General features: G+C 57.4%; 3 protein-coding genes across 6 annotated transcripts; 1 reads left to right on the top strand and 2 right to left on the bottom strand.

Annotated features, from left to right (window-relative positions):
• Nucleotides 1-1,034: 1,034 nt before the first annotated feature.
• On the bottom strand, nt 1,035-11,833 carry SGTA (small glutamine rich tetratricopeptide repeat co-chaperone alpha). Of its 4 annotated transcripts, none has more exons than XM_086627587.1 (11): nt 11,801-11,833; nt 10,434-10,580; nt 9,186-9,289; nt 8,884-8,968; nt 8,152-8,251; nt 6,939-7,043; nt 6,612-6,750; nt 4,727-4,789; nt 4,263-4,300; nt 3,172-3,261; nt 1,035-2,924 (listed from the first exon to the last, which is right to left on the bottom strand). In XM_086627587.1, exons 2-11 carry the CDS (start codon nt 10,531-10,533, stop codon nt 2,810-2,812), a joined length of 939 nt encoding a protein of 312 aa, XP_086483713.1. In that variant the 5' UTR covers nt 10,534-10,580; nt 11,801-11,833; the 3' UTR covers nt 1,035-2,809. The 4 variants fall into 4 exon arrangements, with proteins under 4 accessions (XP_086483713.1, XP_086483712.1, XP_086483711.1 ...); XM_086627586.1 differs by lacking the exon at nt 11,801-11,833 and adding an exon at nt 11,242-11,324; XM_086627585.1 differs by lacking the exon at nt 11,801-11,833 and adding an exon at nt 11,089-11,214.
• A 532-nt stretch (nt 11,834-12,365) lies between these two features.
• Nucleotides 12,366-19,619, top strand: THOP1 (thimet oligopeptidase 1). The gene is made up of 13 exons (XM_086627600.1): nt 12,366-12,381; nt 12,748-12,951; nt 14,581-14,729; nt 15,211-15,318; nt 16,040-16,142; nt 16,299-16,459; nt 16,602-16,737; nt 16,840-17,206; nt 17,459-17,660; nt 17,767-17,953; nt 18,301-18,429; nt 18,727-18,863; nt 19,005-19,619. The coding sequence occupies exons 1-13, from the start codon at nt 12,366-12,368 to the stop codon at nt 19,161-19,163; spliced, it is 2,058 nt and encodes a 685-aa protein (XP_086483726.1). The 3' UTR covers nt 19,164-19,619.
• Nucleotides 19,620-20,938: 1,319 nt separating this feature from the next.
• On the bottom strand, nt 20,939-23,290 carry LOC147526779 (inactive serine/threonine-protein kinase PLK5-like). Its single transcript, XM_086627536.1, is given in 9 exon segments — nt 20,939-20,989; nt 21,464-21,519; nt 21,522-21,567; nt 21,648-21,846; nt 21,922-22,017; nt 22,085-22,172; nt 22,247-22,376; nt 22,462-22,884; nt 23,195-23,290. Coding segments are annotated over 9 exon segments (1,185 nt in total).
• Between the last annotated feature and the right edge of the window lie 115 nt (nt 23,291-23,405).

Raw genomic sequence — 23,405 nt, forward strand, 5'->3', positions numbered from 1 at the left:
GCGCCCGGCGGAACGGTGGACGGCGGCGGCGGGTTCCGGGGCACCGGCGGGTTCCGGGGCACCGGCGGCCCCGCAGAGCCGTGCGGGCCGGGCCGGAGCCGCCCGGGGAAAGCTGCGGGGTCGGCGTGGAGCTGAGCAAGCCCTGGGAGGAGACCCGCAGCCGAGAAGGAGCATCCTCCGCCATGCCTGTTTCCCCCAGGTTTTTGGCTGCTTTCGGCTAAAGAAACAGGTAAATTGAGTTAAAATAGCACCAACTGCCAGCCGCAGAGCAGAAGTGAACCTAACAAATCAGGTTTGGTTTGGTTTTTTTGTTTTTTTTTTTTTTTTTTTTCCTGTTGGCAAAGCCAGGAGTCTGGAAGGAAAGCCGCTCTGCCGCAGGCTGCCAGCTCTCCGCTTTGAGATCGGCCCCAGCAGGGCAGGTGCCAGAGCCACAGCCACCAAAACCCGCCCGATCCGTCCTCCTCCGTCGAGGAGCGGCCACAGCTGGGCGAGGGCAGGAGCACTGCCCACCCCTGGAGAGCTGCACTGAACTGGGCGGTGTAAGGAAACCACCAGGAGACAGTAGGAAATGGAGCCGCAGCTCCAGCGGGGTAAGGAGAGGGGAACAGCCCTGGAGTGATGTGAAAAAGGAGGGAAAAAATCCTTGCAAGTTTCCTTTTCAATAATTCTTAAGCTTCTTTCCACTGTCCTACAGTCCCAAAATATCCCCTTTTGCTATGTCACAGAAAACAGCTGGAGAGAACTTAAAAGGAAGCAGCGGAGGCAGCCAGGAAAGAAAAGAGTTCTGCAGTTCTCCGCTGCAGAAACACACAGCCAGAGCATTTCAGTAGGAAAGAACAAAAACACTGGAAGAGGTGGATAAAACCCATCTGTAGGTTGCACCTGGCATGGTGACAGCCCCGATCTCACACCACATCTGCAGTCAGCAGCGCTGGAAACGGGCACCAGTGCTGGAAACGGGCACCACGCAGTCCAACGCGCACACGGGTCTTGCTTCAGTCAGCAGGGCAAGAGGGATAACAAAGAAAGTGTCCAAATATTTTATTCTTCACAAGTTACATTAACCACATAGTACTTCATGGAGCATTTACAAATCATTTTTTTTCCTTGATATCGATCTTCAGATACACCTGCTCACTCACACCAACAGGTCTCCTGAAAAGGCGTTTTCCATCTTCTCCTCCCTACCCACCTTCAGACCCGACGCTTTCTGCCCAGCAGGCAGGCCGAGAAGACGCTTTCCCCACCACAACCCAGTAACTACGTTCAAAACGACTCCGAGGTCGCTATAAACGTCTCGGACCTCAACTAGGGACTTCTAGGGGAACTTGCCGGAGCTTTGCGATGGCCCGAGGAAGGACACGGGTAACTCCGGAGGGGCGCAAAGCTGAGGGTCACTCGAGTTGGCTACAGCAGCTTTCCCCAACCCATCCCACACACTAGATGCTGAGGTATCGCTGCTCCTCACCAATCCCCCACCTTGAACCAGAGGCCACCTGATTTCTGACTATCCAAGCAGCATTTTTATTCCTTCTGCTCTCTACTCAGGCACCCTTCTATCCCTACCATTAGCACAGTCAACCAGGTTGATTACTTACATGCATAAAGACAGATTAAAAAAAGAAGAAAAAAAAAAAAACCCCACCTTTTAAACACCAAAAACATCATTATCTTTCTTACTGTCCACCTGACTAGTTCACAGATTGGATCATTCCAACAACATAGCCATAATTACTAAACACTAGACAAATTTGTCAGGACTGGGAAAGAACCCCAAGAAGTGTACCTGGAAACACTCACTAAAGGAGTAGTCACACACGGGCACCTTCTGCCCGGCCAGTCCCAGACCCCCGACACATTTACACTGACCTTGGAGAGGCGACCACCGAACGCCCGTGTATTAACAACGCTGGCAACGTTGCTACAGACCTGAACGAGAAACACAGTGAATCTAATCAACAGAAACCCTGGTGCTGGAGGCAAAAAGATCCCGTGATCTCCAGAGTGTTCAAACACCACCGTCTCGTAACTGGCAGGAAGATTAAACGGGGCAGGACAGGGGGCAGGTAGGACTTGAACACTTCTTCGAAGTGGCACGTGGGCAGGAAAGTGAAGACGTCCTGTAGTGAAGAGTGCATCGTTCTTCAAAAACGGGTTTAAAAAATTCCCATGTAGCAAATAACATAGAAATGTAACAGTGCAGTTAGTTTTCTGAGTTTCTTTAGAAAGACTGTTGGTGCTGGTTTGTGTTCAGCTTGCTGGATCTTCCAGAAGAAAAAAAAAAAAAGACTAATGGAAAGGCTGAGGGGGAGGAGCAGGGATGAAGACTAGGGAAAGAAAGCGTGAATCTGTCTTTAACATGCAGGTCATACAAAGTATTTTGGTTTTCCTTTATTTTTTCCCCCTCTTGGACACTTCCAACTCAAGAAATGGCAACACGCACATGGCTTCCAGTTTTTAAAGCAAAGAATATAGATCCCACGGACTGCGCTGCAGAGACAGGAAGACAAGACATTGGCAAATTCAATCTTTATGAAAACAAAGCGTCCCTTTAACCACCGTGAACACTCGATAAAGGAACTCATCTGTCAGCCACACAATACTTGAGGGAAGTTCTGATTCACCACTCCTCAGGCTGAGCCTTGCGTCTGAGGCACAATACCACTGCTCAGAACCCAGTCTGCACAGAGGGGACACACCGAGTCGCTGAATTGAGGCACGAGGCAGATATTTGCCACCAAATACACAAATTCCCACTCAGCTGGCCACAGGAGAGCAGCACCCCCAGCTACAGCCTCACCTGGAGTGCTCATTCCTGCTGGTCTTCATTACTGGCACTCGGAGTTCGACTCCTAATCTGGCTTCGTAGCTGCTCTATTAGTTCAGGGTTCTGCTGCTGCATCTGCTGAGCGAACTGCTGGCCCCTGCAGGAGAACAAGCACAGCCCTGTCGGTGCCAGCCATGGTGCCAGGAAATTCTTTACAGCTGATTGTCAAAACTCTGCTCTAACAAGTAGTTCACATCACCAAAAGAGGCAGTACTTCACCCAACATTTAAGCCTTCCTTAACTGTTAAATTAAGGTTCCACTTCTGGTCAGAAAAAAAAAAAAAACAAACCACAAAACCCACTTATTGACCAAGGCAATGGGAGAGACCCGGCTCCCTACTCACGCTTGTATGAGGCTGGCGAGATCGTTCGTGGAGGGGCTGGTGCCTGCTGCTCCCATGGGGTTGTGGCCACCAGAAATCATCCCAGACATGCTGTGGAAACAAGTCATTGCTCAGAGCAGGAAAAAACCCACAGAAATTGTTTGGCTTACACTAGCAAGGGAACTGTCAGCATCATGGGAGCACCTTCCCGCACAGATTATGAATTATCTGCAAGAGAATCTTTTGCAACAACTTTTTTGTCATTAACTGCAGAGGAGTAACTGTAACACTAAACTGCACAATAAGTAGTGTCAGTTCAAGCATTCCCAGAGATCCACCTTCTCTGTGCAAGCCCTGTGATGCATTTATTTAATTAAAACACTGCCATTCCTCACACAAGCTATTTGCTGCTCTGCATCAAGAGAGATCCACCGACAGGACAGCCTGAACACTGATTCCCTCGTGGTGAACAGCCCAGAGGACACACAGACCCTTCCTCTGGAAGTCCTCAGGCTGCATCTGGTGCAGAACCTCCGCTGGCAACAGCAGAAGCAAGTGAAAACAGTGGCTGACTTCAGCCCATTAGCCAAATTATCTCACATGGCAACCACGGGATGCAGAAGGTTTCTACCTCCCCGCCTACCCGTGCTCTGAAGGACGGTCAGGAGACACACGCCTTATTAATTTTATGACTATTATTATCTAAGCATCTCACAAACATCGTGGTTGACCCTCATGAGCCTGTAGCACAAAAAAATGGCAATATTCTTATTCTGACCAAGACGTGAAATCCTGACTCCACATCACATAAACACACCGTGCAGCAGAACCAAACTGAGCCCAAGCTTCCCAAACCCAACTCTAGCGCCACAACCCATCCCGCCTCCCGCTTCTGCAAACATTTATACTAAGATCCCTCCTCAGTACAGTCCAGAGTACCCAAAATACACACTAGCTCAGGCAACTGGACTGGTTTAAAGGCTGCCCTCCATGGTTCTGGCCCAAGCACCCTCCACTTCCCACCAGTTCAGACTTGCTGCAAATGCCAAACACACACAGAGAGCCTCAAATGAGCAATTCAAAGAGGAAATACAAGACGGGATCAGACTTACAGCTGTTGTACTTGTGGATTGTTCATGAGGTTAGATGCCTATTTAAAGAGGGGAGGAAAAAAAAGACAGCCTATTTAGTCAGAAATGACTGGGTAGATATGCAGATGTTGTGCCATTCAGCTACAAAGAAAGTGAAGGCAGAAATACTTGGAAAGGGATCAACAGGACAGAAATAGCCAAGGGAAGCACAGTGCAGCACACAAGACAAAGCTGGTGATGCACAACAGGCACCCTTCCCACTCCCAGCACACCACCAGAAACCTGTGAGTAAGTCACTGGCTTCTTGTTTGACCTGAATGAAACACAAGAACAGGTTCCTCACAGAAACGCTGAAGCCAAGAAACCAAACAAAAATAAATCTGCTGGAGAGACGCCGGAGCTGCGCGGCCCTGTACCGACACGTTCCATCCTGCACAGAGCAGCACCCAGAGCAGACACCCGGTGCCAGCCGTGTCTAAATTTACCATGCTCATGAAGCCAGGGTTGTTCAGCAAGCCAGCTAAATCGAATCCTCCCGGGCCGCCGGTCTGCAAGAGCACAGAAAGCACACGCAGGTGATGACACCCTCACTTCCCCAGGCACACTACAATGAACATTCCTCTAATACTTTACTCCCCGTGTTACCAGAATCTGGCCCTTTGCCCTGGTTTCAGCTGGGGCAGAGTTGCTCTTTCTAGTAGCTCGTGGTTTGGATTTAGTACGGGGGACGGACTTTTTCCAAGGACATGTAGTGACAGGACAAAGGGCAATGGCTTTAAACTGAAAGAGGGGAGACTTAGATTGGATCTAAGGAAGAAATTTTTCACTCTGAGGGTGGTGAGGCCCTGGCACAGGTTGCCCAGAGAAGCTGTGGCTGCCCCATCCCTGGAAGTGTTCAAGGCCAGGTTGGATGAGGCTTTGGGCAACCTGGTGTAGGGGAGGGTGTCCCTGCCCATGGCAGGGGGGTTGGAACTGGATGGTCTCGCAGGTCCCTTCCAACCCAAACCGTTCTGTGATTCTATGATTTGTTGAGAAAAATGTTGGGACCACACTCGTGTCTACAGTCAGTGCCGAGACACCGAGGACTTCCCAGCTTCCCGTGTTTTTGCCAGTGGGCAGGTGGGGCAGGGAGCACAGCAGGGACAAAGGGCTCACAACTCCCCTTGTGATCTGAACGTAGACTCAGAATTGAAGGACAAACTGCCCACGGAATATTCCGTATCGTGCAACACCATGTGCAGGGTATGGACAAGGGTCAACTGGGAAGTTGGGATCTCTCTCTTCTGGGAACTCTCTCAGGCTTTCCAAGTTCTCTCTTTCCTGCTCTTTTTTCAGGCCTCTCATCTGGGATTGCAGTGTTGGGACTTATCCATTTTGGGATCGCTTGTCAGGACAGGACAGGCATTGGTCACTGGGTGGTGAGCAATTACACCGTGCATCACTTGTTTATTATATGAATGTATATTATTTTATCACTGTTTTAATTCTGTATTATTTTTACATTGTTCTGATCTCAACCCACAAGCCTCCTTCCCTTCTCCCCTTTCTTCCCCCTTCCCCAAGGGTGGGGGTGGCATCTAGTGCTGGCCAGGCTAACCACAACACCCTTAAACCACGACAAAGGGAAGGGGCTCTGTCCACATCCGTTCTGTAAAGCCGGAGTCACAGCCAGCCAGAGGGATGAGGCTCACCAAGGGAGTCAAAGGGCAACGTCTGCATTACAGGACTTGCTGATCTCCCCTCTCCCCAGCTGAGCCACACCAGTGACATCCAGCTGTAACCCATTGCAACTGCCGAGTTAAACACAGCCACTTGGTCACCTTTGCACCAGAGAAGTCTTTAGAAAATTAAATCCCCTTCGAAATGATAAACTAACATGTTCCTGCATGGAGCATGTTAGCAGTGCAGTCACCAGCTTTCCAGCTAGAAAACCTCCAGGTTTCTTAAGGGAAAAAAATAATCTTTGTGGAAAAAAAAAGCCACCTAAAATGCCCTTTTGGTCTTGCTAACAGGCTACTAGAAAAAAAAAAGGCTGGATTTTAGGAGTAGTGACTTTAATTAAGAAAAGGTGCTTAAGGCAAAATTGCTGTTTTCAAAACACTTCCTCCTCAGCCTGTTTTCCAGCTCTTTCAAGTAAGCCCAAGGTGACTGTGCTCAAGCAGGGAAGAGAAGTTGCCTTCCCTGGATTTCAGTGGAAATGTTCACAGCAGGACTCAGTAACCACCTCCCCTCTTGTCTGCATCCAAGGTTTGTATTCTGAACGCAGCTCAGGCCATCAAGGCTCTGCAGACAGCACCAGTTGGCACTTCCAGCCAAGCAGCCTCTGTCTAACCTTACCCACGTACAACAAGCCCCAGGTTCAGCACTCACTGGACTAGGAGTCTCCTTCATTTTCTGTTCCGCTATTTTAAGGTTTGATTTGTACGTGTCATTGTCTGGATCCAGCTCCAGGGCTTTTTTGTAGTACACGACAGCTTCTGTGTGTTTATTTAAACTGGAGAGGGCCAAGCTGTTAGAACAGAAATAAAATAAAAAGTCAGAGTTACACAAGCACTCCCAGTCTTCCTCCACCCCCAGCAGGGGTGAAGCAGCAGGTATTTTTGCATGGCATTCCAGGGCACACCACCACTGATGGTATCACTGCCACTAGGCGTTTTGGGATTAAAATTTCAGGACAAAAAACCTGCTCTCACTTACCCCATCCTGCCGTAAGCCTTGCTGTAGTTCGGGTCAATGCCTATCGCTCTTTCACAGTCTCTCACCGCTCCGGCATAATTCCCCAGTTTACTGTACGCAGCAGCTCTGGGGGGAATCAAGACAGACATGCAGAAAACCCTTATCAGCTTGAAGACACTAATCAAGGTCAGCCCTGTTCCCTCTCCGCAGTCTCCTGCTGCACAAGGCAAGGCCAAGTGTGAAGCTGACACAAACCCAGACCGTGTCTAGGTGGGCAGGCTGCTATCCCAACACCCAGCTCCACGTTCCGCTCCGACTGCAAAGAAACCCAGGCTCTTACTGCTGCTTACAGGCTTCCCACGAGGAGCCTGGGCTCCAGGGAGGCACGTGAGCATCACACCTGCCAGCTCAGCCTCTCTCTGCTTCCCTTATGCCTCGATTTGTTAGTCACAACCACCGTTTCATCCCTTTCCCCACACGCTCCACGTAAGAGGGAAACACATTTTTGAAGCCACAACGTGCTCATTCAAGCCTCAAACTCAACTCTTACTGACATCAGACCACCTGCCCAAAACCTCATGGCACTGACCCTCACGCAGCTGAAGCAAAACTCAGCTAAAAGCTCCCACTGGAGTCCCTCACCTCAGGAAATCCCTCGCCACGTCGCTCGCACGCGTGCAGCCACGTTTCTGTGGCCGGCCGTACGTGTGTGCTCACGCTAAACCCCGAACTAAAGCAAAATCCTCATTCAAAAGTCTGGTTTATTCAACAATTGCCTTCCCACCAACTTGCAAACTCTTTTGCTTAGAACTGAAAAATAGGAAATTCACTTGCATACCCATTTTGCACATACCAGCTTATATAATTTTCAACAAGCCTTCCACCTGTCTCGTTTCACTCCTTTGTTTTTCTTACCAACACAGCCCCCCCAGCCTGGGCTCTGTATCCCACTCAGAGCTAACTGCATGAAAGCAGACAGCATTTCTTGGCATCCTTCTATCTTCTCCAATGCCTAAGAGAGTTTGTTTCCACACCCACATCCTATCTAGAGATGCCAGGGCACAGAGCTGGCAGGAGGCACAGGAAAGTGTGTCACTACGAGCTTAGAAAAACGCCACAAACAGAACGAGCAGTCTGCAGAACTGTAAAAAAGGGGTTTTGACCATTTGAGAGTCTTTAATGAGCAAGAACAAAGCCACAGGTGTATGAGGGGGCAGAAGGAGATAACCAGTACCTGTTGCAAAAATACACAGCGTTGGATGGATTTAATTCAATTGCTTTCCCATAGAAAGACACAGCAGCTTCAAAGTTTTCTGCCTTCATTTGTTCATTTCCTAAGGAGAGGGCGGAGAGGCTCGTTAACAATTGAAAAATGGGAACGAACTAAAGCAGCAGGCCTGGATCTACGTTCTACTTAACAGAACAAGAGACAAACCAACCACTTGCAACTTTTGCTGGTCAATCACACTGGTTGCAAGTGTGAGGCACGTTCAGCAGCGAGGCAGGAGACTGGCATCTTGGAAATCCCAGTGGCCAGACCCTGCAAGCCCCCTTAGCACCCTCAGCTGTCCTCCCACCTCGGGCACGCCTGAGGCCTCCCCAAAGCACCCTGAAAAGCACCGCAGTGTGCTGGCTCACAGAAACGTCTCCGTCGTGCACTGGCAGAGAAAAGGCAGCACACAGGGGAGAGCTCGACAGGAAAGATGCCCTGCTCCACCCAGCACGGGCTTCTCAGGATGCAAGAGAAAACGCTGACCCAGCTGTCTTTCCAGGCTCCATGGCAGCTAAATTATGCCAACCCACACACACTCCTGGAGCACAAGCAGAGAACCAAGCAGAAATGGAAGGGGTGAACCTATTTGCCTCCTCCCCCCATTCCCAAGCATTCCCCAGGTGCTGAGTGAATTAAGCCTCCCTCCTCGTTATCATCTAGACCTCATTACACACCAGCTCCCCAGGAGGTTACCTTCAGTCTTGAGTCGTTCAGCTTCAGCTATGTCATCTTCAGAGGGGGTGACGGGCTCTGAGTTTGTTCCAATGTGCTCAGGCTCCTTAGAAGGAAAGGGAGGATGGGGATAAGGAGAAGCTGTGATAAGGACTCCCACTGAGATGTGCTGCACCTCCCCCTTCCCAAGCTCGAGCTCATCAAGCCTAAAACATTTCCCTCCCACACGCCGCCGAGAGGGCAGCAACGCCGCGGAAACCAAGAGCTCATCGGTTTGGCTGCATAAACGGAAGCTCAGCACATGGTTTAGGGAACTCGCTCACCTTTCCTGCAGCAGCTTCAAATATTTCAGGAAGAGTCTGGGACACAGCGAGGCCTTGGTCTTCCATGGAGACCCCAAACGCTGTCTCCAGGCACTGGATGGCCACTGGGCAAGAAGAGTCAGGTAATTACCTTCCCCTGCTCTGTCTCAATACTCAGCCCTCTCCCACAGCAGCTGAATTTCTTACTGTTGAACATAGCAGGAAAAAATCCCCAAATCACACATTTCCACACACGAGACTTGCTATTTGGACCATATCCTCAAATTTCACTGAAACCTCAGAGCTGGGCAAACCTCAGCTCTGGAGATCAAGCTCCCAGATTGAGACGGTCACAACACCCCTCACCTCAGGTGACCCCAGAGCAGGTGCTAGGGGTAGAAGTTCACCAAACTGGGGCTTTACCAGCATTCCCACAGCTGCGGGTGGCAAAGAGCAAGGAGAGATCTGCATGTTTCACTTGCCAGAGGGCAGCTGCTCTGAAGCACTGTGGCCACGCAGAGGTGCACAGACACCAAACCACCACCTCCTCCCTCATCAGGCACCTCATCAAGAAGCTGCTCCCAGCACAGAGGGGAACCCAGTGACCCAACAGAGCTCTCAAACCATGTTTTGCAGACCAAAAGCACCAGGAATAAACCTCTCCTTCCAGCCAACACCCTCCTCCTGCTCTCTCTTGTTCCTGCCTCACCCAGGAACGTACCCCCCACTCTGCAGACGTACCCGTGCTCTCTTTCAGTGGGACAAACACACAGGCCAAAGACTAAAGCATAAGCTCCTTAAGTGGATCAGCATGCTCTCGTTACCAGTGAAGCCCTCTGAAAAAACCTGTATAAATACTCCAGGGTGTGCTGGGTCAGAACATTTTGATACTAAAACGGGAAAAGCACACTGCAAGTATGAAACACTTCCCTACAACGACAAAGTTCTCGTTTTACACTACTCTAGGAGCTTCCTGACTCCACTTCATTTCAGATAAAACTTTTAAGTCCCAAAACCAGCGTCAGGGAGGCTTTTGATCCCAGGTATATCCCTTCCTCAAGCTAATCTGCTTTTGAAAGAGATAACAAGAAATCAGCATCCCTACCGCCCTGGATACCTCCCCAAGATGACAAACATCTCAAATCTTGAGCAAGGTTTGACGTTAAGAACAGTCCAGCCAAGTAAGAGGCAGAGAAGCGTTCAGATTTTCCCAAGTGATGGGCTGACTGACCTAGGCACGTCAACAAGGACCCACATACAACCACCTACCTTCCAAGCTCTCCTGAGCATCTGGAGACAGACCCCCATTCTGGAGCTGGTCATGCAGAAACTGGATGATGGAGTAGGCAAGGCGCTTCTGGTCTGCCATTCTGGGAAGCTGTGAGCAGTTTTGACTTCTGGTAACTTTAAACAAATCTGTAGAGAGAGAAGTTATATGACTTGAACAAGAAATCCAAGAGCTTTGCTGCTGCTCTCCCCTAGCAGGAATGTGGAGGATAAGGGAATTGTTCAGGACCAGCCAAGGCCTCCAGAACTTCATTAAACTCTCTGTGCTGATCAAGACCCCTTTTACATGAACCCTCCAGGCCTCAGTTCACCCTCCTGGGCGTGAGCAGCACAGCACAGTCCTGCCCCACAAGGCTTCTGCCAAGAGAAACACACCGAAGGTGTTGCAGGCACTTGGGCTACCAAAATGCCTCTGAATGACCAGGACTAGCCCAACTAAGCACTGAGGAGCTCACCAAAACCCCACAGGCTTCTGCTGTCAGAGCATAATCTGATTCTGAAACAGAAACAAGGGCTGAAGCGATCTGCTACTGTTAGCAGAGCTGAGGGCCGGGGCTGCCAGCCCTCTGCGCTGCTTGCCAGCCCCCCTCACCTGCTTGCCAGCCCTCTGCGCTGCTTGCCAGCCCCCCTCACCCACCTGCGAGGGTGCAGATGGTGACGGGGCGAGGACCCAAAGCAAACCGACCCCACAGGCACCCCCCAGCGGGTCCTGTAGCACCACGGATGCAGCCGCTCGCGCGGCAGTGTCTCTGCAGGACGCTTAACTGAGCTCGCAGTACAGAAAAATCACCATTTAGGGCCGTTCGACAGAGAAATTCAGCTGTTTCAACGCAAACTCTGTCAAAGAGCCGGGCAGAGCTCAGCTGGCTGCGACCCGCCCAACGGCACCGGAGGTACCGCCGGCCCCGGACACGAATGGCGGCGTGTCGCGACTGAGAGCCGGTACCAGGCTCCCGGCCCCAGAGCCCGCGGACCCCTCGGGCCCCCGGGGGCGGGCGGGGCAGCGAGAGGCGCCCGTTCTCCCCCGCAGCCGCCGCCGGTGCCCCTGGGCAGGCCCGAGGAGCGCGGCGGGCCCCGGTTGGGGCCGCTGCCCGGCTCCCGGCAGGGCAAGCCCGCCCACCCGCCCACGCTCCGTGACGAGACGGCAGCACCGACCGGGCTCTCCCTCTCCCGCAGCCCGGGCCCTGCGCGGGGGAACACCCGCCGCAGCCCCGCGCCCTGCCCGCACCGGACCGCGGGCCAGGGAGGCACCAGCCCTCGCTGCCGCCGCCCCCTCCAGGCCCAGGGGCGGCCGCTCCGGGCGGGGAGCCCGGCCCGGCCCGGCCCGGCCCCGCCACGGCCCCGCTCACCGAGCGCCCCGCCGCTCGCCTCCGCCGGGGCGGGCTCAGCTCTGCGCATGCGCCGCGCCCCGCCCGCCGCGCCTGCGCACTGCGCCCGCTCCGGCTGCGCCTGCGCCGCGGCCCCGCCCCGGTACACGCTCGCGACGCATGCGCGGGGCCCGCAATGCGCGCGCCGCCGGGGCGGGGCCAGCGGCGGGAGGCGCGGCTGCGGCCCCGCCCCGATTGTTACCATAGAGAGGCAGCGTTGCCATGGGAACAGGAGGGAGGGGGCGCCTCGGGCCGCGCCCGGCGGGGCTCCGCTCCCGGGCCCGCCGTGCCGCCGCGCAGCCGCCGGGGCTGAGGACCCGGATGGGGCTGTCCGTGCGGGGGCGGAGGGGCCGGTTCCCCCGGCCCGACCCGGGTGAAGGGAAGGGGAGAGCGGCCCGGTCCTCCACGCTCCCACAATGCCTCGGCGCGGCCGCTCTCTCTGCCCGCCCCCACGGCGGGGGCACATGCTCCGTGCGCGGGGCCGGCGCGGTTCGCTCGTGGCCTCGTCAGCAGCGCGGGGCCTCCCCGCACCCCCGGCGCCCCCGGCATGGCCCCCCCCACGGGTACCGGGCGGCGGCGGCGGCTCCGGGATGGGGGCTGGGGCAGGGGGAGCGGGGAGAGGGGCGGAGGAGGGAGAGGGGAGCCGGGGGCGGCCCCCCGGGGACTGCGCGGGGACACCGTGGGTTCCTCTGACCCCCCCCGCCCCGGGAACACCGCGTTCCGGGCCGCCACGGCCACCCCCGCCCCCCGCGGGCAGAGGCACGGCGGGGACGGCGTCGGGTTTCGGCTCGTCATGGCGGAGGGGGTGAACATGACTCGGCCCGATCGCCGCCAACGCTGTCGGTGTGCGCGCTCTCGTTAAGCTGGATTTTTCTCTGCCGCTCCGGTAAGGCCGAGTCTCACCGGTGGTTTCCTCGCCGCACCCGCAGGTAACGTCGTGGACAGCCGGTCCCCGCGGCTGCTGGCGAACCAGCTGCGCTGGGACCTGACGGCCGAGCAGATCGAGAGCATGGCCGCGGAGCTGGCCGAGAGGACCAAGCTCGTGTACGACCGCGTGGGCTCCCAGGAGCAGGGCGAGGTGTCCTACGAAAACACGCTCAAGGCACTGGCGGATGTGGAAGTGGAATATACTGGTACGTACGGCGGCAGGGAGTACGGCGTTCTGCAGGTCGAGGTGGTGGCGGTCAGGTTTCGTTGGTGGGTTTTTGCTGTGAACTGTCATCTCCTGTTTTTTGTCCTTTGGCTCCCTCACCAGTATGGTGGGTTTTTTTTCCCAGTTAGTGTTTACACAGCTAGGTGGAAGTACAAAGAGTAGGGCAGGCGTGGAACGGAAGACCAGTCTAAAACGAAGACGGTGCTTAGGCAGCAGGACAGTCTGCGGGAGGAGCAGCCAGGTTTTCAAGGTTGTCTCCTGCTTTTCTGCGTCGAGGGGCGCAGTTCATTCCCACGAATGCCCTGGCAGAAATGGTTCGGATGATCTAAGAAACCTCCAGCTCTTTTCTGACCTCTCCCCAGGGCAGGGGGATAAATGTCTCTCCGTGTGCCTTGTTTAAGCGCTGCCGTCGGTTTAGGGGTTATGTGTGAGGTAACACGACACGATGGCATCGTGCTGGCAAACGACAGGGGCCTCAGTGTATCTCGGGCTAATTATTTGCTGCAATGAGTGCCAAAGTCCTGCTCCTGCCTCACAGCGTCTGTTGGCTGTCCTGGCCGCCCCTGTGGCACGGCGGCGTGTCCGTGTGGAGCAGAAGCCAGCCTGCAAGCCTCTTCTGTCTGTCTGGTTTCTTTTTCCTAAAATAAGAGGAGAAGCCCTTACTAAGCAGGGGTAATGTTAACTTCAGCAGAACTGTCAGCACTTTTCCTACTACAGAGAGTAGCTGCCCGCTCACCTTCTGCTGGGTGGAGAGTTCCCCTGCCTGGAGGGCAGCGCCATCCCGCTGGAGTTGTACTATTTGAGGTTTTGCAGAGGTGGTGGTAGGGAATGTTCTCCCTGTTTTCACTTCTAAAATGGAAATGTGTCAGGAGAGAGCACACGTGGAACCTGGTGGCTTTTGAGGAGCGTCTGCAGTAAAGATGTGTCGCTTTCAGCCTGGTCCTTTAAGGAAAGGAGTCACACAACCGTGCTGCACGTGTGTCTGCCAGCGCAGAAGCCCTCTGGTTCTTGAAACTGTTGGTGTCAGCTGTAGCTGGGACAAAGGCGTTGGGATCTCACAGGGGTGAAATTCATAGAATCACAGAACGGTTTGGGTTGGAAGGGACCTCAAAGATCACCCAGTTCCAACCCCCCTGCCATGGGCAGGGACACCCTCCACTACACCAGGTTGCCCAAAGCCTCATCCAACCTGGCCTTGAACACTTCCAGGGATGGGACAGCCACAGCTTCTCTGGGCAACCTGTGCCAGGGCCTCACCACCCTCAGAGTGAAAAATTTCTTCCTTAGATCCAATCTAAATCTGCCCTCTTTCAGTTTAAAGCCAAATTCCTGTGAGTTTAGTGAGAAGGATGTATTGTCATGGGAAATCAGCAGAGGGATGCGCTCGGCAGCAAGGCAGGGGTGCCCGGTGCTGCGGGAGGACAGCTCTGGGTTTGGCTGACGGCGGTAGCTTGCCGCGCTCTTCCTTTGTGTGGGCGGGCAGGTCAGGCTCCGGCACCGTCAAACTGGCTCCCAGTTAACACAGACTCTCTGTGCACACTCCCACTCACGAGCAGTTCTGGGACACGAAACCGTCGCCTTCACCGTAATCCCTTTTCTGTTTTTGCAGTCCGTCGGAACATGCTGGACTTCCCCCAGCACGTCTCTCCGTGCAAAGACATCCGTGCGGCGAGTACCGAGGCCGACAAGAAGCTCTCGGAGTTTGATGTGGAGATGAGCATGAGGCAGGACGTGTACCAGAGGATTGTCTGGCTCCAGGTGCGTGCTGGGGAGGGTGCTCTGTCAGGGATGCACCTGAGCAGGGCACTGAAACCTCCTGGAATCACAACAAACTTTTCCCTTGTAGCAGAACTTGCTGACACTGAGTCAGGTCTGGAACTGAGTTGCTGTGTGATGATGGCAGAATGGTCCAGCTGTTAGTGGGAACTGGGGAGCTGGGGTTTGAGGGCTCTCCCCCCACTCAGGGCCTCGATTGCCCCTTTGGTAAAACGGCTTTGGTAAACCCAGCCTGCCTCACCCGGGCAGGGGCTGGGTGGTGCCCTGACCAGTGCTGTAACGTGGCACAAAGGTGAGCTGGAATCCGACAGGGACTCCTGCACCAAACCAAAGCCTTCTCGTGGGGTGTTTCCATCTGCTTCTGGGTCACTGGTGTCACAGTAACCCACAGCTCCCACTGGGAACCAAGCTTCTGCAACATCCGATCCTGCAGCTCTCTGTGCTCACGGGTTTTGTCTTACAGGAGAAAGCAGAGAGCGCTTTGCTGAAGCCTGAAGCAAAGAGATATCTGGAGAGGCTGATCAAACTGGGAAAAAGAAACGGTCTCCATCTCCCTGAGGAAACGCAGGAGGTGAGATCACAGGGCCTACAGTAAGCACACACAGAGGGCTAACGGGACAGCGTAGCGTTAGAGCAGAGGTCTGAGGCTCAGGCTCTTGAATTTTGCCCAATTCCTGTGACTTTGGGCACACTGGGTGATGTCTCCGTGCCCTCTTTTTCTTTTCTGTTGGATGGGGATGACCTTTACAGAGTGGGGTTGATGCTGGGAGTCAGGGGGCTCCCACGAAGCTGAGATTGCAGATGGTGCTGTGCAGGTCAGGAGTGGAAATAGCACCCGGTCCCCACGTGCAGAGGGACAGTCAGGGAGGGTGCTCCGCTGGGGCTGGGGTCGGGGCGAGCGGGCTGCGGGGGGCTGAGCTGCTCGGCGTCTCCCGTTCTGATTTTGTGCCAATGCACGGAGCTCAAAGCTGGGTTGAAAAACAGAAGAGAAGGTGAAATGAAATCAGGGCAGATGAGGTTGTCGCTTCAACACCTGCAGCTGCCAAGCTGGCAGGAGACTGCTGGGACCTTGCTGAGGTGGCTGCTTCCCACCAGGTGTGATCAAAGGGAGCTTGCTGGAGGCTGAGCGCTCAGCGCCTGCACGCGGTTAATTCTGCAGCGTGGCGTTTGGGTAAAAGCCAAGTGCAGAGCGCCGGGCAGCTCGGCGGGCACGCTGCTGGCTGGGGACAGTGAACGGTGCTGTTCGACTTCCTCCCTTGACTGGCTTTTCTCTCTTTGTCTATGTTTTGAAGAAAATCAAAGCTATTAAGAAAAAGCTGAGCGTCCTTTGCATAGACTTCAACAAGAACCTCAACGAGGACACCACCTACTTGCCCTTCTCGAAGGAGGAACTAGGTATGGAAATGGGCCATTTGTTTCTCTGCCGGTGTGGCCCTGAGTGCCTGGATTCCCCTGGCCAAGGAGCAAGAGCCTGTTCCTGCGCTCGGTCCCAGAGCTGGTGTTTCTGGAGAGGCCTGGGATCTCCATCAGTCCTGTCTGCTCTTTTCCCAGGGGGGCTCCCTGAGGACTTCCTGAACTCCCTGGAGAAGACAGAGGATGGCAAGCTGAAAGTCACCTTGAAATACCCGCACTATTTCCCTCTCTTGAAGAAGTGCTACGTGCCCGAGACGAGGAGGAAGGTGGAGGAAATGTTCAACTCCAGGTGCAAAGAGGTAGGTGGGCCTGCAGCTTGTCAACAGGGCCAGACACCGAGAGGATCTCGTGTGAGATTTGTGCTTCTTTCCGCACTGAGGCTCCTGCTTCCTTCCTTGCCTGCGTACCCCACTTCACTCTTTGTCTGACTCTACCTCGCAGGAGAACTGTTTGATCCTCAAGGAGCTGGTGGACTTGCGTGCCCAGAAAGCCAGTCTCCTGGGCTTCAGCACGCACGCAGACTTCGTGCTGGAGATGAACATGGCCAAAAGCAGCACGACGGTGGCCACGTTCCTGGGTACGGCGCTGGGCTGGGGAGGGGAAGGGCAGGGACATGCGCTGGGCTGGGTGTGCTGCTCTCAGCCCCAGGCACTCACCCTACCTGCCTGGGTTCTCCTAGATGAGCTGGCCCTGAAGCTGAAACCCCTTGGGGAGAAGGAACGGGCTGTGATCCTGGACCTGAAGAAGAAAGAGTGCGAGAAGCGTGGCCTGGAGTTTGATAACCGCATCAACGCCTGGGACATGCGCTATTACATGAACCAGGTGGAGGAGACCAAGTACAGCGTGGACCAGAATCTGCTGAAGGAGTACTTCCCCATGCAGGTGGTCACCACAGGCCTGCTGGCCATTTACCAGGAGCTGCTGGGGCTCACCTTCCATCTGGAAGAGAAGGCTCAGGTCTGGCACGAGGACGTCCAGCTCTACACGGTGAAGGACTCCTCCTCCGGGGAGACCATCGGCAAATTCTACCTGGACCTGTACCCACGGTGAGGCCTTGGGCATGGCGAAGCGAGGGAGGAGGGCTGGGGCAGCAGGGGCAGAGCCCGCTCTGCGCCTGGGGAAGAGGAGAGACCGTCCTGCTGCCAGGCTCGTGGCCCTGTGGAGGGAGCGACGGGCACTTGGGCAGGGCTGTCCCGGGAGCGCGGGGTTGGTGTGAACCGTGGGGTCACCAGGAGCTTCTGCCCTGCGCAGTGGCCATGGGGGAGGATCTGTGTGACAGTGTCCTCTTTCTGGCCCAGGGAAGGGAAGTACGGGCACGCAGCCTGCTTCGGCCTGCAGCCGGGCTGCCTCTTGCCGGACTCCAGCCGGCAGATCTCGGTGGCTGCCATGGTGGCCAACTTCACCAAGCCCACGCCGGACGCACCTTCCCTGCTGCAGCACGATGAAGTGGAGACCTACTTCCATGAGTTTGGGCATGTCATGCACCAGCTGTGCTCTCAGGTGAGGCCCGGCTGGGCTGGCAGAGGGTTGCTTTGTTACCTTTCCTCTGTCGTGCTCCCCTGAGGGGTTCAATGACGCCCTGCTCTGGGCTTGCCGTGTCTCCTAGGCGGAGTTTGCCATGTTCAGTGGGACGCACGTGGAGCGGGACTTCGTTGAGGCACCGTCGCAGATGCTGGAGAACTGGGTGTGGGAGAAGGAGCCGTTGCTGCGCATGTCCAGGCACTACAAAACTGGAAGCCCCATCCCTGATGAACTGCTGGAGAAGCTCATTAAATCCCGGCAGGCAAACACAGGTGGGTCACTGCAGAGGGAATGGTGTCCCCCGTGTGTGGAGAGGGGACGGGGACCCTTGGTGACCTGGCTGGGAAGGGGAAAGGCTTTGCCTTGCTCCCCGTGGTGCTGTGGGGACCGAGGGGACTGGGGGGAAGGAGCCACACCTGCTGCTGTTAATCTGGGAAGAGTGAGGGTGGTGTGGCAGGAGGTGCAGCGGGCTGGGTGGTGGCACAGTGAGAGGAGGTGCCAGGGAAGGCAGGGGTTATGTGCACAGGGGATGTGGCTCGGGCCTGAGTGGGTGCTGCTGGGCTGGGGCAGCGGGTCAGAAATTCAGAGCGCTCAGTTTGCCTCCTCTTTTTGAGAACAGGGCTCTTCAACTTGCGTCAGATCGTCCTGGCCAAGGTGGACCAGGCGCTGCACACCCAGACGAAGGCCGACCCCGTGGAGGTGTTTGCCCGGCTGTGCGAAGAGGTGCTGGGCGTCCCTGCCACCCCAGGTACCCAGGGGCACGGGGGGCTGCTCTCGCTGGCCTGGCAGCTTGGCTCAGCAGGTTCTTCTCAGGGCTGGGGCTTCAGGCTGGCTCAATGGGGGCAGATTCTGCTGGCTCCAGGAAAAGCGGGGCTGACGCCACACAAAAGTAACTGGAAAGTTCTTCCCTGTTTGTTCTGGGATTGCGAACAAGCTGACCCAGTGCCTGCTCCGACACGTTTACAGCACGGAGGGGTTTTTCTGTGCGGTGAGCGGTTCCAGCAGCCTTTCCCATTAACGCCCCGTCCCTTCCTCTGCCGCAAAGGTACCAACATGCCCGCTACGTTTGGCCACTTGGCCGGAGGCTACGACGCCCAGTACTACGGCTACCTCTGGAGCGAAGTGTACTCCATGGATATGTTCCACACGCGCTTCAAGCAGGAGGGGATCATGAACTGTAAGGTAGGGAGGACGTCGTGCACGGCTGAGCTCTCGGCGTGTGGTGGGAGGTAGGAGGTGCCACCTCCCAGAGGTGGCAGGGGAACAAACGGCATCGGTGGGAGAGCGGGCGTCCTACGCGTACCCCCGTCTCTCTCCTTGCAGGTGGGCATGGATTACAGGAATTGCATCCTGCATCCTGGCGGTTCCCTGGACGCTTCTGACATGCTGAGGAAGTTCCTGGGCCGCGAGCCCAAGCAGGATGCCTTCCTGGCCAGCAAAGGACTGAAGGTGGAGAGCAACTCGCTGCCTTCGGCCTGCTGAGAAACTGCTCCCGCCCCTCGGAGTCGAGCCAGTCCCGTGTCTACGCACCAGTCCCAGGCCGAGCAATCCCAGTACTTCTGTCACCGAACGCGTCCTGGGCCAGCCCCCGCCTGGAGCTGTTCCTCCAGGATCCTGCTCCGAGCTCACCCTGGGCTGCAGGAGCCCAGGGCCCTGCGGTGACAGCTCTGCGAAGGGAGTCGATGGCCTTTGTCACCCCTCCGAGGGCGGTGGGGCGCCCCGAGCCCGCACAAATTGGCTGAGCTTTGATCCCGGTTTCTGCACCAGGGTGAGTTTCGGGCTGGGGAGGAGAGCGAGCGGAGCTGGCAAACTCGAACCACTGTTTTAAAATCCCTTCTTTTTAAGAAAACGAGGCTTCCCACCGGGCCCGGCTTGTTCTGTGCTGTTCAGAGCACGAAACCAGCGGCCCGAGGTGCCACTCTCCCTGTCTTTGGGCAGCTGGTGGCTGTGGAATAAAGACGGGGAGATCCCAGAGCTTAAAATCGATCGAGTTTACTGGAACGCCGTGCCCTGAGCTCCGCAGGCGTTCCTGCCAGGGCAGCAGCCCTGGGAGGGGGCAGACGTGACCGGTACAGCGATTCCCAGAACAGGGGGAGGTGGTACCTTCCCCCGGGCTGCACCCGAGCTGCTGGAACCCCACCCCGGGGCCCGTGTTAGGGCAGCTGGTGCCCTCGGGGCTCCGGTCGCAGCAGCAGCGCTATCGCTGCCATCTCCAAGCCAGGGTGGGACAGGGGAGGGCTGGAGGGGGGGAAAAAAAACCAAAGTGGACAGCTTCAAACAACACGGATGCCAGGGATAAAAATACCAAGTGGGCTTTGTGCCAGGCCCCGAGCGACCGGGCTCTGGGTGCGGCGCCGAGCCGGGGCCTGGCAGCCAGCCCTTTGCCCAGGCTGTGCCACCTGCCCCCCCAGCTGTTGCCCTGTCCTCCAGAAATCCTCAAACCTGCACTGGTGTGGCATGGCACGGCATACTTCCCTCTGCTCTCTGCTCACCTCCGCGGTGCCGTTCCTCCCGGTGTTGCCGTGCCCGAGGTGGGAGGGCAGCTCTGCCAACATGTGCAGGGCTGTGGGTCAGAGCTGCTGGGGGGAGTGCTGACCCCCAGGGCAGAGGTCGATTTCTGGTTTTGCTCGTGTAGGAGTAGCGCACGGGCTGGGAAAGGCTGGGAAAGGCTTTTTGGAGTGAGTGTTGGTAGCGGAGGGGAGCCGAAGGCATTAGGGGAGCTGTGGGTGGTGTGAGGGATTTCCAGACTGGGTACTGGGGGCAGATCCTGTTTCCTGGTGTGCCGCCTCCAGCCTTGGGTCACCGTTTGGGGGATCAGTCCCTGCAGCTCTTCCCCTGCGGTTTGGGCACATGGAGGGTCCCCGGCAAGAGGCCGAGTGCCCGCACCCACGGTCCCGGCCCCGGCCAGGGCCGCGTGTCGGAGCTGCCATCCCTCCCCGGGGTCTTGCCCCGCGGCTCCCTCCCACCTGGGCTGTTCCTTTGGCTTCTCCTCTCGCCTGGGCTGCATCACCGGAGCAGCTCCGGCGTCCTTCCCCGCCGCGGATGGGAGAGCGTTGGGAGACAGCTCGTCCCCAGTGCAAAGTTGCTGCTGTCACCTCCCTCCCCCAGACCCCCTGGTGACACGGAAAGGCCGGTGCCACCCTCCCTCGCCGGTCCCCTCTCGCGCTGGCATGTGGACGGGTCCGTAAGCAGCAAAGTGTCTCTGTGGCACTTTGGGGCCACACGGAGCATCTTGTCTTTGTCCCCCCACTCTGTTTTTAGGCGTAGGCGAGCGTCTGCCCGTCTGCCCGCTGCGCCGGGCTGATGCTCTGGGTGTTTTAAGTGTCATGTTTTACTGAGCTTTCAGGGTTTTCTTCCAGACCTCTTCTCTCGAGGGAGAGAACAGGGAAACCGCGCACTTTCCTCCCTCCTTCCCAGGCCACGGCTCAGTTGGGCCCCGGGCTCCTCGGAGCTGCACCGTCTCTCCCCCCCAGCACCTCGTCCCCATCCTGCCCCAGGCTGGTGGGGAGGAGAGGTCCCTTTTGGGTTTGGTTTTGTTTTTTTCCCGTTCCTAAGGGCAAACCAGTGTGTGTGTGTGCCGTTCGTAATGGTCACGTCGCCCCCTGCTTGTTTCAATAACTGGATTTTAGACGGTTCCTCGCACTAATAAAAGTTTTCCGAAGCGGATGTTTGCGTGGCTCAGGTCCTGCCGAGGAAGCTGCTCCTTCTCCGGGGAGGGATGGCTGCCCCCCAGCCTGGCAGCGGGGTGAGTCCCGGCGCTCTCGGCACGGCCACCCCCTCACCAGTGCCACAGCACCCCTCCACACCAGTCTGCACAGTGGGTCCTGTCCCATGAAAATGGCACCGAGTGGCAGGCGCGGGGCGGCAGCCTGTCCGGCGTGAAGCCCTGGGGTGCGAGAGGTGGTGACCCCCTTGTCCCCCCTCCCCGTGTCCGTGCAGGCTGCGTGCCCCCCTCCGACCCCAAACCTGGGTGAAGAAGCTGTGGTCCAGCACGTCGTGCAGGCTGGGTCGCGCCGCAGGCTCTGGGGCCAGCAGGCGGGCGATGAGAGCCCGGGCATGGGGCGAGAGGTGGAGGGGCAGCGGGTACTGCGCTGCCCGGATGCGCCGGTACAGCTCCTGCCGCTGAGCCGCCTCGAATGGGGGGCTGCCCGTCAGCGCCGTGTACCTGAGGGGGACCCACTGCTCAGCGGGGCTGGGAGCACCCCCAGCCCTCCGTCCCTCCCTCCAGGTCCCCACTTACATGGCACAGCCCAGGGCCCAGACATCCGCGGGCACCCCGTGCCCCTTGCGGTCCAGCACCTCTGGGGCCAGGTGGCCGGGTGTCCCGCAGAGTGCCCTGGGGAGACGGGCAGGTTGGTCCCCACCCTGGCAGCACCCCCTGGCACCACCGTGACCCCACTCACCCCCAGCGCCGGCCAGCTGGTGCCTCCCACCGTGCCAGCCCCAGGTCCCCGATCTTCACCTGCATCTTCTCTGTCACCAAAAAGTTGCCTGCGGAGGGAAATGAGGCCGAGTGGGGCCAGCGTGGCTCAGCCCCCCAGCCGCCCCCGCGCTGCCCCACGCACTCAGCTTGAGGTCCCGGTGGACGATGCCATGTCCGTGGAGGTGGCGCAGCCCCGAGATGATCTGCCGCAGGTAGTACCGCACCTCCGGCTCCGTCAGCCTGCCCCGGGCCCGCAGGATGTCGGCGAGGGACTGGGGACGGAGCGAGGTGCCAGCTCGGGGCCTGGCACCCCCCGGCATGGGGATGCTCCGTTTTGGGGTGCTGGCGCTCGCTCACCCTCCGACTGCAGAACTCCAGCAGCAGGTAGACGTGGCTGCGGTCGGCGAAGTGCCCGTGGAGGCGGACGATGTGCCGGTGGTGCAGGCGGCCGTGCAGCTCCCGCTCCCGCTCCACCTGCAGCAGCACGAGCCCGGCAGCCCCCCAGGAGCCCTCTGGATCCGGAGACCCCCAGCACGCACCCTCGGGGAGCTGGGCATGGGAACCCACCCAGTGACCCGGGAAGGAGGGAGAGGGGGTATGGGCAGGGCTGTGGGGTCCCTGTGGGCATCACCCCCCATCCCTGGGGACTTTCTGTGGGTCCCCCAGACTCACCCTCTCCCTGACACCCACTGCGGCAAGCCGGGCTCGCGGGATGACCTTCGCTGCGTAGACCGTGCCGCTGGCCACCTCCGTCAGCTGGTAGCAGCGCCCAAAGGCCCCCTGCGAGGACGGTCCCACAGGAATGAGCACCCCGGGGTGTTGGGGTGCTCTTCCCTGGGGCCAAGGAGCCCGAGGGACCCGGCTGGTGCTGGCCCCAGGCACCTGCTCGGTCCCAGCATCTCCCGGCTGCCTCAGTTTCCCCTTCCCCAGAGGAGACGTGGCAGGTGTCCGCAGAGGACACCTCAGGGACCCCCTGCAGCCCCGTGGCATGCGGGTGTGTGGCACTGCCAGGATGCCCAGCGGGGAGAGGATGCTGGCCGGGGTGAGGGGCTGTTTGGGGTTGCAGGGATGGGGCTGACGGGGGATTTACCTGTCCCAGGAGCCGTCCCCGCTTGTAGAGCATCCCGCTGCCCGCGTCCTCCACGTACCAGCCGGGGAGCTCATCCCCTCCGCACCCCTGGGCCATCCTGCCCTCTCTGCTGTGCCCTGCGGCGGGGACACCCCGAAGGACACCCGCACCCCGGCACCGTAACCCCTTCGGCTCCGCGCTGGGGCTGCTCTGTGGTGCCAAGGCGGGGGAC

The sequence above is a fragment of the Tauraco erythrolophus genome, chromosome 28 (genome assembly GCF_009769465.1).
Source record: "Tauraco erythrolophus isolate bTauEry1 chromosome 28, bTauEry1.pri, whole genome shotgun sequence".
In the NCBI taxonomy this organism is placed as follows: domain Eukaryota; kingdom Metazoa; phylum Chordata; class Aves; order Musophagiformes; family Musophagidae; genus Tauraco; species Tauraco erythrolophus.

What these genes read in the sequence shown, in the direction of transcription:
- SGTA (XM_086627587.1), bottom strand. Translation starts at nt 10,533, where the DNA reads ATGGCAGACCAGAAGCGCCTTGCCTACTCCATCATCCAGTTTCTGCAT. An exon ending in TTGAAGCTGCTGCAGGAAAG is followed by an intron (nt 8,969 to 9,185) that starts GTGAGCGAGTTC and finishes TTTCCTTCTAAG; the next exon opens with GAGCCTGAGCACATTGGAAC. An exon ending in GCTGTGTATTTTTGCAACAG is followed by an intron (nt 7,044 to 8,151) that starts GTACTGGTTATC and finishes GATTCCCCCCAG; the next exon opens with AGCTGCTGCGTACAGTAAAC.
- THOP1 (XM_086627600.1), top strand. An exon ending in TCAACTCCAGGTGCAAAGAG is followed by an intron (nt 16,460 to 16,601) that starts GTAGGTGGGCCT and finishes TCTACCTCGCAG; the next exon opens with GAGAACTGTTTGATCCTCAA. An exon ending in GGGCGTCCCTGCCACCCCAG is followed by an intron (nt 18,430 to 18,726) that starts GTACCCAGGGGC and finishes TCTGCCGCAAAG; the next exon opens with GTACCAACATGCCCGCTACG.